Source organism: Olea europaea, chromosome 20 (assembly GCF_002742605.1).
Source record: "Olea europaea var. sylvestris chromosome 20, O_europaea_v1, whole genome shotgun sequence".
Taxonomy (NCBI): domain Eukaryota; kingdom Viridiplantae; phylum Streptophyta; class Magnoliopsida; order Lamiales; family Oleaceae; genus Olea; species Olea europaea.
The window spans coordinates 18,060,143-18,081,188 of record NC_036256.1 but is presented as its reverse complement, the minus strand read 5'-3'; the positions used below and the strand labels follow the sequence as shown (position 1 = coordinate 18,081,188).

Genomic DNA, 21,046 nt, shown 5'->3' with positions numbered 1-21,046 from the left:
TCAAATTACATTTAATCCGTAACAATCCTAAAATTTTTAACGTCATATTCCATGTAAAATTTTCTAATAAAATTATATAAATTATATTAAAAAATTTATCGTGCAAAAATAATAAACGCTAATGAAATAATTGAATTTTTTTAAAAGAAAAGACGAGTTAGACGACTTTTTTTGACATATACGTTTGACGCATATTTAATTACTTTCTATATTCGTTTGGACCATTCGATATGACAACGATATAGTTTTCGAAACGAGCTTTTACATGACATAAACGATTTGTGGATTCGGGTAGCATACGATTGCCGATGGATTTTGAAAGTTAGCATATTATCGAAATTATCGAAATACTAGTTTAAAACGGTCTACTTTGACCCTTTGTAACTTTTGCTATGATTGACCATTTCACACGCCATTAATAAGCGAAAAACTAGGTCATGAGCACTTCAAAATAGTATTAAGAATGCAATATTTTAACTTCATCTGACATCCTATAATGAGTGCATCAAAGTAGGTCATAAAAGATCAAACAACAATTTTCTTTAAAATATAAAAAAATAAATAAACCAAAAAAAAGTGCAAAAATTTGTGGGGTCATTTGACCCCATGACCCTGTGTAATTCACCCATGGCTGTCTGGTGCGTGCTGTCCTAGGCACTCCAAATTAAAACATATTCTCCTTAAAACAAATGTAGTAATGAAAGTAATGGTCGATCCCACAAAGAGTGATTAGTGTATTTCTATGCTAAATTAACTAAAATTGGGTTTTGAATGTGTTGAAATCAATTCTAATTAAAAACAATGCAAATTAATAAATTGGATTAAAGCAATGAAAAAAACTAACATTGGCCTGAGTCAATATCCACCTTCGAAATTTTACAACTGATCATAGATGCAAGTATGAATCAATTCATATTTTGAATATTCACCGTTGGAAAAATAATTACCATTCAAATTAATTTTCTATTCCTCCCTAAGTGTAATTAGTTAGGGCAACAACCTTCTAACTAATCCTAATTATCAAACAACCATAGACAAGCGCTAAGATTTAATTCAATAACAGCTTTACGTATTAGAGAAATCGATGAACTAGATAACACAAGCCAAACGTTTGCATTCAACCTATTCAAACATTCTTCCTGAGATTTAATAATTTCCAAACTAGCAAATTACTAATTCTAGTTGCTTCACAAGTTAAATCAACCAAACAATTACGGATTTTATGTTTAATTTAGCAGCAGATTGTAATGAATAACAAACTAGTATACATCCTAGCAATTAAACACAACAATCATTGAAAATAAGTGCAAAAGAATGTTCAATACCTAAAAACATGAATTAAACTAATAAAACAATTCGATCTCACAATTGTATAGATTTCGGGGCTTCAAGATCCTCGACCAAGTATGAGAAATTAGCTAGACATCTTCAATTTTAGAGCACAAAAGAGAGAAAAGTGATTTGGGGCCGTTCTTTCACGTTCTAGGGTGAATTAGGATATTTATGTGGTGAAAAGATTTGTTTCCATACATGGTTGGAAGGAAAAAGGAAATAAAAAATCACGCCTCAAATTCCTTCCATGCGGCCGCATGGTATATTTCTATGCTACTGCATAGAACAATAAAAAAGGCTCCAGAAATTGTTGAACCAGTTCGTGCAACCGCATGGTTATACAGTTTTCTCCACCGGATAGCTTTCAGTATTTTAGTCATAACTTTCTCTCCCGATATCCGATTGAAGTGATTCAAGTTGCGTTGAAAAGATAACTCAAAGATATACAACTTTTCTTCAGAAGTTATCTTCCAATTCGATCGTTTACCATGTAGAAAATGGGTCCCAATATAATGCTAAAAATCGGTGCATTACTTTTTCGATCGAAAATTGATGTGTGATTATACTTCGACTAGATTTCACCTCTTTGACTTCTTTCTTCATCCACTTGACCTCTAAACCTCTTGAATCTTCATTCCATCGTTCGTCTCCCGGTTCAACTTTTGGATATTTGCAATTCAGTCCTTGATCTTTTGATTTCTTTCACTTTGGTCCTTCTTCACTCCGTTCCTCTAATTTATGCCATAATCATCCAATTGCGACCTAAATCAAAATATAAGGGTACTCAATACATTTAGGCGTTAATTAATCACAAAAATAAATGTATTAATGGATGTAAAACATGACATTTTATATCTTATCACTGTCACTAGAAATTTTCATTCATTTGGAAGATGGTAGGCGAGGGGTGGTGAAATTAAAAATAAAATTGAAGTTTAATAACTCAATTTAAAGCTAATATGAACTTTAGTGACTCAATTGATATTTTGCTATAAATTCTGCAATTGATCAAATGGAGTTGCTAGATTAAGTGGATAATAGGTAGGTAGGAGTTATCTTGCCATTGCTGACTTAGCTCAAGCCAAAAAAAATTTGACAATTCAATGTAGTAAAAATTCTTGATCGCTAACGTAGCGTCGCCAAATCAGTTAAATTGTCAAAAATTGTATATTTGACCGCTAACAAAATTCTTGATTGCTAACATGGAGTTGCCACTTCATCTTAATTGTCAAAATTTAAAGAATTGATCGTGATGATCATGTTTTATCCTACCTACCATGATAGGAGATCATTGCTTTGCAACATAGTCTTGTACAATGAAAATTAAGATTTCCATTTAAAAGAGAAATTTAATTTTTGATCTCGTATTTTGTCTGTTCAAAATTACCCTTACAGCTCACCTCGACTTTTCTCTCTCGCATACACACTCACAAACTAGCCAAACATAGATCATACACACTTGAGAGACTGCACTTACAATTTACAAAACCCAATCACAAACATCTGTGTGTTTTGCCCATTTATGGTGCGCTGATGGGCCGCTCGTTCTATCAGGAAATGGTCAATCCTTGATCTTCTTGAATCACTGTTCAAGTTCTCAACTTTCTTGATCAGGTCTCTTTGCAGTTATTCAAAGACCACATTTTGTTCAAAAATTTACTTCCTTAGCTTCTTAAATTAATCTTATATTGAAAATTTCTTCTGGGCCTTGGAGGTTTTTTGGGATTCTATTCATCACATGTTTAACATATTAACTGCAATGAGTCCTCAAATGGCTCTCTCTTGGTGAGTGCAATTCATTTCTCCCCGCCCAATTGATCTGTGTTTTGTAATGTTTTTGGGTTCTGTAAAGTGGAAGATTTCAATATCTGAAATTGTATGGCTATATGTAGTTTTATTAATCTACAGATCTAATTTTTTATTTGATTTGTTTAATTAGTTGTTAGATGGTTATGACTAGTAAGCATTCTTCTGCCTGTTTTATAATTGGTTCTGAAAAAGCTGAGCTTGCCTTTAGTTTCTTCATTTTTTATTTTACATCTCTCTCTCTTCGCAGTGTATGTGAGTTCCCCGGGATCCTCGTGAGCTTGTGTTTCTCTGTGTATAGTGAATTGTATATAACAGTTAAACACTCTTGGTATGTTTGGCAAGTTGGATTGAACTGCATTAGAGAGAACAAAAGGTTAAATTGTGATTATAGGGTTCTGCAATTTATAATGCTATGCACCAAACATGCCTTCTAAGTTTATAAATGGAATTTATTCAAAGAATTCTAATTAGAATAGAGTGAGAGCACTGCTCCTTGATCGGATATTTATAGAGTTTTTTTTTTTTTTTTTTACCCTTTTTTGTTTTGTGGAAGAGACAAAAATCGTTGGAAGTGCTCTCGACTAAAGCGGTTTTAGTTGCTTGTTTGTGCTAAATGAGGATGCCTTAACATAAATTCTCAAGTGCAACTTTTTAGCATATTTAAAGCTGATTTTATGTAAATATTAACCACCATTTTATCGATTTAAGCAGCCATTATTTCATCATGTATCATATTACAAATTGCGTTGGGGAAAATGTTTGGTATATTGGACTCGTGTGCCTTTGATTGACAAGTTGAACTGAACAAGAGTTTTAGTTTGAAAGAATAATCACAAATTGCAACCCTCCTGCTTGAAAATTATAGTTGTTGAAAATGGATAGACAAATATATGATGTTTAAAATTCTCTTGGTTTCTGTCCCAGAAAATTTCTTTCTAGCTATCGATTTACTAAATTTTGATTAGTGTTTCTTACCATTATTCAATTTTCATAGTTAGAATTTTTCTCCACAAGATGTTAATATTTGAAGTGTCATTTTGTAAGTTAAGTTTATCAATATGATGATATTTGCTCCTCAGCTTCACATTGTTTATATGTTACACACGATCACAAGATTTATATTTAATGTTGCAATTGTGTAAATTGTTGTTTCATATTGATTCACTGTACAAAGGCTGCAATTGCTTAGGTATATGAAGTTCTTGGGCCTTACTTTACCTTGTAATGTGTTTGTTCTGATTTCATGAAATATTGTACTTGTATTTTAATCTTCTATAAATTTTTATCAACCCAAGCTACATTTGATTAGTGGCTATTTTGTTTGCCAGAAATAAAAATTACTTGGGTGATATCTGTGGAGTTGAAGATTATGGGTAGGATTAAAGCAAAGGAAAGAAGCTGGATGTCATGAACCAAGATGATCCAGGAAGTGCTGAGGAAGAAATAACACGTGCACAGAAGAGAAGGGGTAGGCCTCAGAAATCACTTAATGATGACATAGACGAAGAAGAGGCTGAGAAAATACAAAATGGAGAGAGTGAAGACACAACAGATGGTGTATTGGGCAATGAAACAAAATGTTCGACTGCATCACAGAACGGGAAGAAAAGAAAACGAAATTCTCAGGTGAAGGAGAAAATTGATTCCGTGAAAGAGAAGAATGGAAATGGAACCACATCGAGCACTGAGGAGTCAAACAAATTGAATGGATTTCGTCGTGAAGGGAATAGAAGGAAAAACAAACCTTGTCGAGCTCCTGAAGCAGGTGTCGATTGCAACTGAACGGGTGATTGGCCTCTGCGATATAACTTATACCTATAACAGCAATTGATAGCGGAAGTGAAATCTAGTCATTCCCGTTTCTGGGGATCTTAACTTAAACTTGTTTTTATTGTTGGAAGTTTCAATCAGATCAAACTTGATCTTCAGTGTCGCCATAATATGTGAGATATTGGTAACCTATGGCAAAAGTGATGTTTTTGATGTTCATATGACAGTCTGTTCTAACATTTTTGGCTATTCTATTATATCACATAATTCCTGGATCTCTTAGTTATTGTGGGTTCTTGTTTCTTCACTGCTCTAGTAATCGGAATGGTGCAGTGTCACTGAATATGATGGGCTATTTGGAAAGGGGGTCAAATGAATGGTGCTTGGGTTGGATTCTTGTCATTGATCTTGATTGCTCATCTTCTTTCAAGTATAGCTTTCGAGAAAATTTGTCGCATCTCCCTACAGCACAACTGGAACGATCTCTTTTGGATTATCGTAAATGCGATATTTTTCTTGCTGATAACTAAAGATGCATCTAGAATCTGCAAGTTTAGGATTCTTCAGTATAACTACTAACTATATCTTTGTAATCTGCAGATGCTATTATTTGCCAATCCCTACATCTTTATCTATAGCAGGTTAGGATTCTGTTTATTACAGTAAAAATCTTGATAAAAGTTTTACTTAGTGCAATTCACATAGTTTGAGAAGTACCACAATTTTGCTCTTATTTTCGTTCGTCCTTTTGAAGAAAGCGTCCTAATTTCTGCATCGGCTGCACCCAAATTTCTTCTCCTGTCCTTCGAAAGAAAAACACTCACTCTTATTCGGATGCATGATTTTGACACAGTTAAACCTTATCAACTAGCATTTTTTGTGGTTGAAGATCTCTCTCAAATATATAAGTGCATAATCATATATTATGTAATAAATCGGTTCTTTCTTTTCTTTCCATTCATTTTTTCTCTACTTCTTCCTTGATACGTAATGGCTGAAAATGTATACAGAGATCGAACTCAAAATATGTAGCACGTCTTTACTCTCTTTATCTCTATTTGTTGCTATTTGCTCCAGACGGCTGCTTTTGTTTGATCGAGGATCAGAGATGGATATGAGCTGACAGCTTATGTTTTCTGGTATTTTAGGTGAAAGGTTTTCATTATTATATCATCCAATCAGCGAAAATGATTAATTTACTCATCTTGTATGAGTGATTGTATTCTTTATGGGGAAGGGGAGCATATCCTTTTCTTCTCTAAGCTTCTTTTTTGGCTTTTATTATTGGTTTTGTGCATGAAGGACATGGGATTGTGTTCTTATTGTTCCATTTGTTCCTTGTATTCAGGGCCGATCCTGAGGCTAAGCCACCTAGGCAAAGGCCTAGGGCCTCAAAAATGTGGATTGGGCCCAGGGCCTTAGATTTCATACCGGCAGTCCAGCACCTGGGCATCAAATTGAAAGGGTTAAAGAAGGAAAGGGACGCCAAACGCTGGTGCAGGAAGGAAAATGAAATTGAAGGGACCTATCACCCATTCAGCCGAAGGGAAAGTCTTCTTCTTCCATTCAGAATTCCCAAATCTCCTCTGCAAATTCCAAATTCATACGAGCTCCAATTCGAAATAGAAAAGGGTTAAGGGTTGGATTTCCAATCTTCCACCGCTTGATTACATTTTACTTTTTCCAATTCAAAAATCATAATTCTTCAGTAATCAGTATCCTCCTCTCCTCAGTCTCCTGGCTTTCTAGCGCCCATCTCGGCAGTCGGCAGAAGACATCTCCTTCCAAAAGTTTGCTGTTTTTTCCCGACCCTGCTCATCTATTCAGGTAAATTGTAATTGGTTTATCATATAATAATTAATAGCAAAGCTCTTTCTGTCTTTGGATTTTTGGAATTTAGAATGATGATTATTGGTAGACGAGGAAGAAATTATACTGAATTTGGATGGTGTGATGATTAAACCACTAAGTTTGCAGAGCCAGAATCTTTGATTAACTGGAAGAATATTGAAATTCATTAATCATTGGTTATCTTAGAATTTTATGATATGTGAAACCTTTATGTGCTGTTGCCCTCTATTTTTTTTTTTTTTTGGTATGCAAACTAACCTGCAAAATAATTTATTTGAAAGGAGGTTTTGAATGTTGTGTTTGATTTTATTGCCCAAGTATATTATATGTGCTGTGTTGAGAAGGAGCATCATGGCAACCTGAATGAAGCTGTCAATTCACATTTCAGTGAGGTATAGAAACATGTAGGCATTTTTCCAGTCCTTTTGAATCTTTCTTTTTTTCCTTCTTCTTTCCCTTCAAATACCTATGTACTTTTAAATCAAAACATCTTCTATTACATTATTGTTTCTCTGTGTTTAGAACGCAAGAGGCATCTTTCACTGCTCCTTGGAATGATGTTATGGATATAGATGACCCGATTCTAGCTGAACCCTTAGACCTTTTTCGCTATTACCCTCTGCTAGGGATTTGAATCCATTTTCTTTACTTGATCCAAACTTCACCAGAACTATATTTGATAGTGGTACTGGTTTTGGTAGTGGTTCATCATTTGTTTCACATCCAAGAGAGGTGAGGGAGATCCCAATTGAGGTTAAGGATGGTAGTGGAGCTTCTGGTTGTCTGATACTACTCCTATAATTGAAGATGTTTCTTAAACTGCACATTGAGGCTTCCAAATGGGATGCTGCAATGTCAAATCAACAATTTGATGATCACGTTGTATGTGATTCAGTTTGAATGTATGAGTCATTTTTTCCCTGTAATGTGAGTTGTAATTATCGAAATATGTTGATCTGATACAGGATCTTAGGAATCCCACTCATCAGCCTAGGCAGTCCCATCTAGAAGATACTGAGCTTGCACGTGCAGTTTCTTTGTCATTGAAGGTATGCTTCTCTCCTGTACCGTTGTCGTTGCATCCGTTGAAAGAAGTTTTTCAAAGTTGAAATTGATTAAATCTTATCTTCGATCAACCATGTCACAAGAGATGATGCTAGCCTAATATCTCGGATTGTAAGTGATTTTTAATTTTGCAATTTTATCTTTTAGATTGTACAAATTTTTCATTTAAATATAGATATATTTTTTTATTTAATTTAATATTGTTACACGTGTAAAAGAAAAAAGTACGTGGGCCTCAAAATATTTTGTTGCTTAGGGCCTCCTAATTCTCAAGGCCGGCTCTGGCTCAATATTTTGGCTATTGGTTTGGTCTAGAGTTTTTATGCTATTTTGCCGTCGATATAAAATTCGATAATAAGACCTATGAAGATAAAAGACTCTGCAGCATTATTGAACAATTTACCAAATTTACATGCATTAATTAATTAATGGCCTGTGTAACCAATGTTGCAGTGATTTATATGTTAAAGCCATCATTCATTCAATTTCTATCCTGTCATGTTACATCTTTTGTAAGTACTCTTTCTATGTTTGTATTCATCAGTATGCCTGGTTCCATGGAAGATAAAATACTTGCTGAATACCTCAGTTGCCAACTTAAAATAGTTAATATGACAGCCATCACCAGAGACGGAGGGAGAGGGGGGCTGGGGTGGGCTGTAGCCCAGCCTCAGCCCAATAGCTAATTGACTTGTAAAAAATGGAAAATTCAGTCCAATTTATTGGTGAAATAAAGAAGAATAAAAATTTAGCCTAGTCTATAAATTAATTTTTAGCACAATTAACTTCATTCCCAACCCAAATCTAATGTTCAATTATTTAAGGGGGTGTTTGAGCCACATTATTTTGGTAATAATGTATTCTTGAATAGTGTATTGATGGGAAATGTGTAGTTAAAAAATAAGGAAAATATTTTGATTTGTGTGTAATATTATTTTATTGAAGAATGTGTGATTGAAATGATATCAAATCACTGTTTAAAAATACATTTTTTAGAATATTGTGGCTCAAACATGCCCTAAATTTAAATAGTTCATTTATAATCAAATTAATTTATTATATTAGAAATAATTTTTATTGATTAAAGTAAAGATAAATAACTTATTGTAGCATGTCACATGTTTGACTAAGTTTAAAAGTAATTAATTTTTTCTAACGTATTTTTTCATATATTGTTTATTTATACTTGTGATTTAAAAATTTATTTATTTCAAACACGAAATGGAAATATGCTTTATATTTACTTTTATCATTTAAAAATATATTTGTTAGAATTTTGTCATAGATGTTTAAAAATATATCTTGATCCATTTTGTCAGTAGCGTAAAGAGTGTAACCTTTTAAACTAAATCTCGAATAGCAAAGAGCATTTATTTTTTTATTTTTTTTTGATAACCATGGGTGTCCGAGCCAGCTTACGCGCCCCTCGACTAATCCCATGGGGCCCTGAATAGCAAAGAGCATTTATGAAAAAATTTAATTTTCAGCCCATTCTAACATATCTTTCTGGCTCCGTCCTTGGCCATCACGTTTAAATGAAATATACTGACGATATGTCGGGCCATCGAAAGACTTTCATATTGAGTAAATTCTTGCTAAAAAAAATGATGGTATGAGCATGAACACCGTTGAACTTTGTTACATGATGGGTTACTGTTTCATAGTTTTAAAGGAATTGATTATTAATATTTTGTTAGTTACCTGCCTGTAAGTGTCTATTTGCTATTTTATTTTGTTCTATACATTATGAGATTTTATTAAACGAGTGTTAAAATAAGACCAGTGGCATTAGCACCCGTCAATCAACTACCGTCTGATGAACCCAAGGTATGGAAGAAATGCTATGTTTAAGCTTACTTTCAAGCATGATTTATTAATCATTTAAGCTTGATTCCATGAAATGCTTATAATGTTAGAATGAAATGTGTTAAGCAAGTTTTTATTTTTGTACATAAAGATATGGTGATTGGTCATCTAATTAAAGGTCCAAGAGCAGAATGTATAAGATGATTGACAAAGATAGAACATAATTGAATATTTATGTGATATACATGGATAAAACTTATCAAGTCACTAGAAAGAGGAGAAAATAAAAGTCACATCTTTAGAGCTTTTTGACTAAATAAGATAATTTCGAGGACGAAATTAATTTAAGGGGAAAGGGATGTAACACCCCGCATTTTTTTACTATATGGACCTAAACTTATCATTTAGCAAATGAAGATTTGTCGTTATATTAAAAGTCCAAAGTTGAAGTGGTAGACTTGACTCGCTTATTTGTACAAATAACTTATTTGCTTACGTGCATTTTTTGAAATATTATATGGGTCGAATATTTATGTATTTTTAGAAGTTGATAAAATATATCAATATTATATTCGTTTTATAGCTCTTGTTAAATTGTATAATTCGGAATCAAGAAAAAGTAATTTTGAGCTAGTCTGCCCGAGTTATTCTAATAAAACGAAATGTGTTATCTTTACGTGTAAACAATATAAAATGATTTTTCCTAGAAATATGTGATTTATGATTGTAAAGGAAACATGTATATCCTCACTTTGCACTTTCGAATTTGAAATGGTTTTATCATCACTCATTAAATTTACAGTGTAATTGATCCGTTTCTAGAATTCTAACCATTTGACGTGATAAGACGTGTCTATTAATAATATATTAATTTATTAACATCATCAAGTATACATTTAACCACAGGCGTTTCGTTGGTTCATGTTACGTGTTAAATGACTTTTATGCGTGTATATATATTCTCAGTGAGCGCTTTACTTTTAAAACAAATTCACAACTTCATTTCTATACAAATTCATACCCGTGAATTTCATTGTTGAAAAGGCTTTATTTTATGTTATCTCCGAGTCATTTTCATACAAATTCTTAGATATCAAATTAAGGTAAGAATACATGTGCAAGTGGTAAATTCTTATTTCTTGACATTTACGTAAATTTTGGGATGAAATACTTTAAGGCCTTCGAGTCGAATTCTATGTTAAATCCTTCGGGATGGACCGTGAGGTCAAATAAAAGAAGTTAAATCTTTCGGGATGGACCGTGAGGTCAAAGAGAATATGTTAAATCCTTCGGGATGGACCGTTTGATCAAAGATGTTAAATCCTACGGGATATGGGGATTCTTAAGAAATGTTGGTATGTTATGCTATTTTTATATTTATATTATGTGAATAAGGATGTACACGTATTCTTACTTAGTGTTTTCAAAATACTTACTCTTACAATATTTTTAGATGAGAACGGGTCGTGTAGGTGCATGGAAGATTGACGGAGCGATGTTAATGGGATCGTCGACTAAATTTTCTAGAAAGTAGAAAGGATAATTGACAATTTTATATGAAGAATGTCTTTGTGTTAATTTTTATGCACGATATTTATTATGTTGTTTAATAATTTGAAATCGAGTATTTTCGATATAGTTCCGCTTAAATTCGATAGAGAAAAGTTTTGATAGCACATCGAGCTTAATTTTTATTTAAAAATAACAATAATAATGAAAAAGAGTTCAAGACGTTACATAATTACAATTAGTACCTGTAGAGTTCCCATCCAACTCATTTCAGGAAGTGAAGTGAGATTACAGCATCTATACACCCATAGATGCTGCAGAGATCCCTTCCCACTCAATTCAGGAAGTGATGTAAGATTAGGGCATTCCTCCACCCATTTGGCAGGTAGAGACATACATTACTCTGGCATTTCATTTGGCAGGTAGCTCATGGCAATTACGAATTTCCAGCTCTGAAGGGAACGGAGACCTTCTTGTCATTTTTTATACGAAACTGATTGCAGATTTTTACATTCTAATACTGTCAATTTCTCAAGAGACTGGAGGCTGTCTAGGTCACAGGGTAATTCCCTCAATTCAGGACAAGACCAAATTATCATCTCTTTAAGAGAAGCTCCGCAACCCCGCAAGTGGGGAACATGAGTCAACTTTTCACAATTAGATAACATCAAATATTCAAGGCAAGGAAACACTTGCATTCTGCTCATTTGTGCTTCTTCCCACTTTGTTAGATTCGGCATTTCCTGTATTCTAAGACTTTTAAGTGATGGGAATGATACTCTCGTCTCTTGGCCATCGCTGCTGCTAGTTGAGCTGCAATCACTCTCTCCATAGAATGATGATCGTATCGATCTTACACTAGTCAGACCATACAACTTTAGATACTTGAGGAGTGGTAGGTGGCCGAGCATTGGGATTTCTTCACATTTGTGGCAATTTCGAAATTCGATCTTGATTAGTTTATCAAATTTCACCCAAGAGCCGCTATTGCCTTTATTAATTTTCATATTTGTAGTCCACAATGGGAAGTTTTTACCTCGGAATCCTTCAATTGTTAGTCTTTTTAGCTTTTCATGAGGTTGCAGCCCTTCAAGTACACTCTCGTCATTGATGTTGCGTTCTGTGGAATCCGTTGACTCTTTCCAATGAAAGTGTAGCTTATAGATGTTTCGCTTTCCAGCCATATCTGCATGCTCAGCTTCTGTTTTGCAGCTCAACAATTCTAGATTCCGTATCTGTAGTTTGTCCTTTAAATTCTTCAACTTTCCTAGCTCATCGATTCGACAATCTACCTTGTCACCCACACAAAATAATGGCAATGTTTGAAGGCAAGAAAAACTTCCGATTTTAGGTGGCATCTCGAAATTATCGCTAATATCATTAATACAGAGATGCCTTAAACAAATCAAGAATTGCAAATCTCTAGGAAGCCGTTGAAGCCCAGGAAATACGTAGTTGTATAGAATCCTCAAGGTTTGCAAATTGTAGAGCTTGCAAACAGTTTCTGGCAGAGTAGTGAGATCATCATTGTAGGACACATCAAGATATCTCAAATGTTTCAACGTGCCAATTGATGTTGGCAATTCTTTAATATCTGCATCACATAGCTTTAGAGAATGCAAATGCTTGAAGTACGACAAAATTTCATGTGGTATGCTGCTTCTCAAGAACAATGTGCTAAGATAACTGGCTTTCTCTTTTATGTCCTCTCCAATTGATTCTATTGCAAGGTGTCTAACTTGAGGAATGTCATCAACAGTGCGACTCTCCATATTCATGAAACTTTTTGATTCTGAAACTAAACATGCAAGATCGTGGACAAGATCGTGCATCTTGCAGCTTATGATATTGTCGTACTTGTCCTTTTCAGGCTCTTGGAAGAAGAAGTTTTGCAACAAAATATTAAAAAATTTATTGCCTGTAGTCTCCATCTCACTTTTTAGATTATTGGGAAGAAATCCTTCCGCCATCCAGAGCTGGATTAAGTCTTTTCTATCTATGACCGAATCCTTGATAAATATTGAACAATAGGCAAAACATTTTTTCAGTGATGAAGAAGGTAAGCGATCATAGCTTACCTTTAAGACTTGCAACACACCCTTCTCACCCTCTTTAAGATTTGAAAGCCCGAACTGTAGAACTGAATCCCACTCTTCTATCTCCTTTCCTTGCAAAACTCTTCCCACCATATTTGCTGCTAGAGGTACACCTCTACATTTGCTAGCTATCTCTTTCCCAGTAATCTCAAATTGTTCTGGTACTTCTTTATCTTGAAATGCCCTTGCTTTGATAATGGACCAACATTCACTATTTGTTAATTGCTTCAACCTACGAGGACTACTCCAAGTGTTCACAATCAATGCCACCTCTTCTTCACGTGTGGTGACGATAATGAAATTTCCTTTGTTGGAGCTAACTCCCACCAAAGTACTTTTGAAATCATCCCAAACTATTGTTTCTTTGTTCCATAAATCATCGAGAACAATCAAGTACCTTTTGTGTTTTAATTCCTCTGCAATCTTTTGAACAACAACTTGCTTGCTACCTCCACCAAAATCTTTGTTCAATAATGATTCCAGGATCCTTTTATAAAGCGTCATCTGATCAAAATTTTCTGATACACAAACCCAAATCCTTTTGTCGAAATGGGTTTTTGTACGATGGTGATTGTAGATCTTGCGTGCTAAAGTCGTCTTTCCAATCCCTCCCATTCCGACTATGGGAAGGACTGAGAGGACATTATGGATCGAGCTGGTTAGCGTCTCCAGAATTTCTGATTCATCAGTTTCTCTTCCAATGACAATTGGATCAACAGTGAAGCTAGTAGTGTCAATGGCCAGAGGCTTTGCAAGAGGATAATCTTTAACTCTGTTGAGGCCAAGACTATCAGCTTCGTTGTTTATCCTTTTGAAGTCGGCATTTATGTCGTTGATTTTGTGAGCCATCTTCCATTGAAATGCCAAAGTGGTAGTAGTATGGCAAGGGATGTTTAAGCACCCCTTTGGCTTAATCTTGTGCTGGGTTTGGATCGTACGACTCAAATCTTCATATTTGATCTCGTCCAAAACATTGTCGGCATCATATACAGCATCTTCGAGGTCCTTGAGCCAGCTTTTAACAGCACTGTCGGTGATTTCGCGCCTCTCAGCATCTTTCAAGACTTCGTTGATCATTTTCAAGTATTTTTTTAGATTCGCAAATTCCTTCTTGAAACCCCGCACAAGTTTGAATTCTTCAGAGGCTACCTCAAACAATTTCTCCAGAATAAATTTTACACCTTCAGTAGCCACAGCTTCCATTTTTTCTTGCTTCGGAAATTTGGTGTGAGTGATTGATTGATTTCGGTAGGTAGAGAAAGAGAAAAGGGTAGATACAAATTGCACAGTGGAATTGTTTGTGGTGTAGATGATTTTTTTCTCTGTTTAAAAAGGGTACACAAATTCTTTACGCAACTTTAAAGAAACGACTTATGATACTAACCATAATCACTACATTCACTTCGTTCGCATAAAGTAAAGAATAATGATATTTAAACCATTAGTCACTACATTCACTTTCGTTAGCATAAAGTAAAGAATTATTACGCTTTTGACAACCATTAAAACAAAATCCTTTTTTTTTTTTTAAATTTCACATACTCACAATAAAATATTTTGTATGTAAATTCTTTTTTTTTTTTTTTTTTTTTTTTTTAATTTTTTTTTTTAAAAAAAATAAAATCACTTTTCTCTTTTTCCCAAAAAAAAAAAAAAAAAAATTTAAAAAAAAAATTTTTTTTTTAAATTTTTTTTTTTTTTTTTTTTTTTAGTTTTTAACTATGTATTCTAGAAAAAATTAAATCACTATTCTCATTTTCCCAAAACAAAAAAATAATAATAAATAAATAAACTTATTTTAATAGTTTCAAATAGGGTTAATTTCACAAACGGTCACTGAACTTATAGAAAAACTACAAAACGGTCACTGAAATTTAAAAAGTTTCAAAGAAGTCACTGAAGTTGAAAAAAAAATTTAGTTTTTTTGTTTACTTTTGCGGTAATTTTTCGACTACTTTCAACCACCGATACCATCGAATTTCGATACCATTGGAAAGCCCACGATATCCTCTTCAATTACCACACAAAATCTCTCTGTAACTCTTCGAATGGAAAATCGCCACAAAAGTCACCCCAAAAAATCTGAAAATCTGCCCAGATTTTCAGATTTTTGGGCGACTTTTATGGTGATTTTTCGGTGACTTTTGGCTATCAAGACAGCCGGATTTTGATACCGTTGAAAATCCCACAATGTCATCTTCAATTACCATCTAAAATCTCCCCCCAAACTCCAAAGGATTCAGCTGAAATAAACCCGCAAAGTTGGCATCCCAAAAAGGCGAAAATCTGGCAAGATTTTTCAAATTTTTTGGGCTACTTTTGAGGCAACTTTCGACCACCAATACCACCTGATTTTGATACCGTTGGAAAGATTACAATGTCCTCTTCAATTACCAGGAAAAATCTTCCTCAAACTCCAAAGGTTTCGGCCGGAATAAACCCACAAAATTGGCTACCCGAAAAGGCGAAAATCTGCCCAGAGTTTTTAGTTTTTTTGGCGACTTTTGCGGCAACTTCCGACCACCAAGACCGTAAGATTTTGGTACCATTGGAAAGCCCACAATCTCATCTTCAATTTCCACTCAATATCTCCCAATGAATCCAAAGAATTTGGCCAGAATAAACCCACAAAATTTGGCATCCTGAATCTGCCCAGATTTTTACCTTTTTTGGGATGTCGAATTTGTGAGTTTATTCCAACCGAATCCTTTGGAGTTTGGAGGATATTTTGGATGCTAATTAAAGAGGACATTGTAGGCTTTTTAACGGTATCAAAATTTGGCTATTTTGGTGGGCGGAAGTTGTCAAAAATCGTTGCAAAAATCCCCCAAAAATCTTAAAATCTGGACAGATTTTCGCCTTTTCGGATAGCAAACTTTGTGGGTTTATTTCGGCCGAATCCTTTGGAGTTTGGGGGAGATTTTTCGTTAGAATTGAAGAGGACATTGTAGGCTTTCCAACAATATCAAAATCCGGTGGTATCGATGGTCGAAAGTGATCGAAAAATTGCCGCAAAAGTAGCTCAAAAATTTTTAAACTTAGGTGACCGTTTCTGAAAGTTTTTAAACTTCAGTGACCATTTTTGAAAGCATCTCAATATTTAAGTGACTGTTACTGAAAGTTTTAAATTTCAGTGACCGTTTTGTATTTTTTTTATAAGTTCAGTGATCGTTTGTGAAATTAATCCCTTTCAAACAGGATCTTGAACCATTAGTCACGACATCCTCTTCCGTTAACATAAAGTAAAGAATTATGAGCCCCTCAGGGCACATCCGAGTTGGTGGAACAATCACTTCGCTGGGACGCTGGAAGCAAGGGTGGAGAGTTCGATTCCTGGAGTTAACACTGGGTGCTAAAATGGAGGGGAAGCCATTTGGTTGAACAAACGCCCAGCGAGGAGAGCTCTCTTTGCGGAAGGAGTCCAAATGAGTTGTGGGAACCTGGGAGCCAACAAGGGCACATCCTGCGATTTACCTCCCTGAGCTGCTGAGGGGCCGGAGGTTCAGGGACAAGGATCTAGTCGGACGCAAGCCCGGACACCTTGTAAAAAAAAAAAAAAATTATATCCACTTCCATTAGCATAAAGTAATGAATTATGATACTCAAACCATTAATCACTACATCCACTTCCGTTAGCATAAAGAATTATGATGACTTCAAAAGTGTGTTAGAGAGAGATGCTCTCAACCTAGTGAGAGAAAATCCCACTTTGTGCACACTTGCCTTGAGAGATTTTTAGTTCCTCCCTTGATTTTTCCATAAGTCTTTTACGTGAGAATCAGATTTACAGCTTGGATTTCTGGTTTTTCATCCATTTTTTTTTCAAGTTTCATCCAGATTCATTGAGGTGTTCTTCGAAGTTTTGAATATTCTTTTGGATTTCGTTCAATAGAGCCTCAAATCTTCTGGTTCATGTTTGATTTTACCCTTTTCTTGGATTAGTTGAATTAGTGCTGTCTTTACAGATTCCGGCCACCATATTGGGTTGCCGGATCTACGGTGGCGCTGGAAAGCTTAATTTGGAAGGAGAGAGATTGTAGACTGGGTCATTGCACGTTTTCAGCCTTTCCATATGGGAAAAAAGGCTAATAACAATAATGGTGGGAGGTTACCAAACGGTGCTCGCAAGTTACCAAATCAGACGCCCAATCAGGTTGGTAACTTACCAAGTAATACCTCAAGTCAGGCTGAATTTCCAGCACTTCCCAAAAATTCTGGGAAATTACCAAATGTGGCAGAATCTACACAAGGAAATGAAGGAATGGACGTTGGTGGATCCTCAACCAATCCCACGAATTCTGCCAAGACATTCTAGCAGGAATTTGACCATGCAAATTCAAATTCCCCAAGCTTATCTCAAACACTTGGTGATGAAGATACAGCTTCAGAGGATGAATCTACTGCAGTTAAGCAAACCAACATTTCAGGCCAAGAAAAGGAATCAGATTCCACTAAGACACAGTGGACTAGTTTATTCAAGGAGAACCGTAAGCGTGAGAATGGTTTCAAGCTTAAAACCTGCGAGAACCTGCCAGATATACTTGTTTTTGAGGAAGCTGATATTGAAGATGATCACACAGCTTGGGGTTACTGCCTGGTGGGGTATTTTGCTCGACGATTCCCAGGCAAAACAGCCCTCTTGCAAATGTGTAATCAATGGGGGGTAAAGTACCAGTACTTTGTCCATCAAAGTGGTTGGCTCGTGTTCAAGTTTGAGAATGCTGAGGATAGAACACAAGTGCTAGAAGGAGGCCCTTATTTTGTGTATGGGCGACCACTGATGTTAAAACATGTCCCACCATTTTTCGAGTTTGATGATACCGATATTAGCATTATGCCGGTGTGGGTGACGTTACCGGGGCTGCCCCTAAATTTTTGGACACCCAATGCACTGAGTATGATTGCAACAAAGATTGGAAAACCAATCACAACTGATTTACTCACAACTACAAAGAGACGATTATCATTTGCACGGATTCTAGTTGAGGTGGACGCAGCTAGGAGCCTGGTCCGTTCGGTAAAGATGAAACTCCCAAATGGTAAATTGAGGGAGCAAGTGGTTTATTACGAACATGAACCAAAATTCTGTTGCACTTGTAAAACATTTGGGCACAAAACAGAAGCATGCAAACTGAAAGCTGGAACTACTGGCCACAAGCACATCGTTCCCCCTAAGTCTGTGGCAAAAGATGGGCAGCACATTGATGGGGGTTCGAGTCAATTGGCTAAAAATAGCCAAATCATTGCTACAAACTCGAATAAGGCAACAGCGGGACAGAACATTGCTGGGGGCTCATGTCAATCAGCTGTAGACGGTCAGAACACTGCTGAGAACTCGAATAAGGCCATAATAGAACAGGCCTGTTTGCTGGAAGCAACCACATCAGGGGCAGATCCAACTGGACAGGAAGATACATCTGGTCAAGTTGATGCCAATGAAAAACCAGGTGCCTCAATTGATCAAAATGAGGAGGATAACCCCTTTATTGAAGTGGGCAGGAAGAATAAACCGATGAATGCAACCAAAGGATCGATGCCTAAACGGATTACACCACAACCTATTACAAGTGATAGAGTGCATGTACAGAAGTCTGGAGTAGGAATTGGATCGCCCAACTTCAATAATACAGATGTAAATCCTGTAGTCCAGACATCAAAGCCAGCAAGTAATGACAGGCTTAAGGGAAGGCTTGACAAGCAACCACCTAAACCATCGACGAAGGATAAAAAGAGGGGGAATGCCCTCTTTATATCATCATGAAGATTGCTGCGTGGAATATTAGGGGCTTCAACATGCCCCTAAAATAAAATGGGGTTCATCACCTCATTAGCCAAGAACGCATTGATATTGTTGGTATTCTGGAGATGAAAATTAACCAACAAAAGCTAGCTCGAATCCTAAGGAATAAATTTTTTGGGTGGAGTCATACAGATAATTTCCCTTCACATCCGGCAGGGAGAATACTAGTCCTATGGGACCGAACAAAAGTCAACCTGTGTGTCTTGGAAGCTACCCCACAGGTTATACACTGTGAAGTAACCTGCAAGGTAACTTCTACTGTATTTCGTTTCAGTTTTGTATATGGTTTCCATTCTACTGTTACTCGGAGGCCACTATGGAATAATCTAATTGATTTTGGAGCCACATGTTCAATACCTTGGATAGTCTTGGGCGATTTTAATAATATACTTTCACCCGAGGAGAAATGCAATGGAGCTGAAGTGACTCCATACGAGATTAGGGATTTTGCAGATTGTTGTTTAACTGCAGGTCTAACAGACTTGCGATCCATTGGATGCTACTACACTTGGTCGAAAAATTCAAAAGGCAACATACCTTCTGTTTGGAGTAAGCTCGATAGAGCTATGGTTAATGAACAGTGGCAACAAGAGGGGATACATGCCTTAGCAAATTTCCAGCCAACAGGTTGCCTTTCGGACCATTCGCCATGCATTGTATCGCTTTTCCAACAAGGAGGAGGGAGAGGCAAACACTTTAAATTTTTCAATATGTGGACAATCATTGTGAATTTCAGAATGTCGTCTCTTCCAGTTGGAATCAATCAATCTATGGAACAAAACAGTTCACTCTTTGCAAAAAGTTACAAAGACTCAAGGAGAATCTAAAGCAGTTAAATAACAAGCACTTTACTCACATTTCTGCCCGAGCTAAGAAAGCTAGAAACGATCTAAAGGCAGCACAAATGGAATTGCATGATCAACCGACGAACATTGAGCTGCAAAGTCAAGTTGCACTCTTGCGAAAGCAAGCCATGGGTATATGTGATGCAGAGAGAAGCTTTTACTATCAACAGGCCAAATGTGTTTATTTGACCAAGAGTGACAAATGCACAAAATTTTTCCACTCCTTAGTAAAAAGGAATGCGAAAAGAAACTTCATTGCTGTTGTAATGAAAGAGGATGGGACATCCACGAGCTCCTTAGAAGAGGTGGAGGCTGAGTTTCTTGACTACTATCAAAACCTACTTGGGACAAATCATGCATGTGATCCCATTGATCAAAACATTTTTAAGTGAAGGGCCATCACTTTCTTTAGAACAAGCAGACTCTCTTGTTAGAGATATCTCTCCGCAAGAGATTAAGGATGCTTTATTTAACATTGGAGATGAGAAATTTCCCGGGCCTGATGGATATAGTTCGTGCTTCTTTAAGAAAGCTTGGGAGATGATTGAGGGTGATTTTGTTGATGTTGTTACCGAATTCTTTGACACTGGTTTACTCCTAAAACAGATCAACCATACCGTCATAGCCTTGATTCCGAAAGGAAGTCATGCTTCCACAATTGGGGATTTTAGACCTATTTCGTGTTGCAATGTGGTCTACAAGACCATTACCAAAATTCTATCTAACAGATTGGCACCTATCCTTGGATCCATCATTGATAATGAGCAGGCGGCTTTTGTAAAGGGGAGGAGCCTGGTTGAAAATGTCCAGCTTGCACAGGAATTATTGAAACAATACAATCGCAAGAGAGTGTCGCCAAGATGCCTTTTCAAGATCGATCTCCGAAAGGCATATGACTCCATACATTGGGAATTTCTAAAGTCTGTTTTGGAGAGACTGGGGTTTCCGAACAAATTTATACACTGGATAATGGTGTGCATATCAACTCCTTCATTCTCAATAGCAATAAATGGCAGCTTGCATGGATTTTTCAAACGCAAACGAGGCTTACGGCAAGGTGATCCCTTATCACCTTTATTATTTGTGATATGTATTGAATATCTCTCGAGAGCTTTGAAAATAGCCACCAACAACACCGATTTTAATTATCACCCAAAGTGTGG

General features: G+C 35.9%; 2 protein-coding genes across 2 annotated transcripts; one reads left to right on the top strand and one right to left on the bottom strand.

The window, feature by feature from the left end:
- The first annotated feature begins 2,764 nt into the window (after nt 1–2,764).
- On the top strand, nt 2,765–5,193 carry LOC111369890. The gene is made up of 2 exons (XM_022991605.1): nt 2,765–3,117; nt 4,470–5,193. Exon 2 carries the CDS (start codon nt 4,549–4,551, stop codon nt 4,921–4,923), a length of 375 nt encoding a protein of 124 aa, XP_022847373.1. The 5' UTR covers nt 2,765–3,117; nt 4,470–4,548; the 3' UTR covers nt 4,924–5,193.
- Nucleotides 5,194–11,618: 6,425 nt separating this feature from the next.
- LOC111369146 (disease resistance protein RGA2-like) lies at nt 11,619–14,441 on the bottom strand. Its single transcript, XM_022990627.1, has one exon. It carries the CDS (start codon nt 14,439–14,441, stop codon nt 11,619–11,621), a length of 2,823 nt encoding a protein of 940 aa, XP_022846395.1.
- Nucleotides 14,442–21,046: the final 6,605 nt, after the last annotated feature.

What these genes read in the sequence shown, in the direction of transcription:
- LOC111369890 (XM_022991605.1), top strand. Translation starts at nt 4,549, where the DNA reads ATGAACCAAGATGATCCAGGAAGTGCTGAGGAAGAAATAACACGTGCA.
- LOC111369146 (XM_022990627.1), bottom strand. Translation starts at nt 14,441, where the DNA reads ATGGAAGCTGTGGCTACTGAAGGTGTAAAATTTATTCTGGAGAAATTG.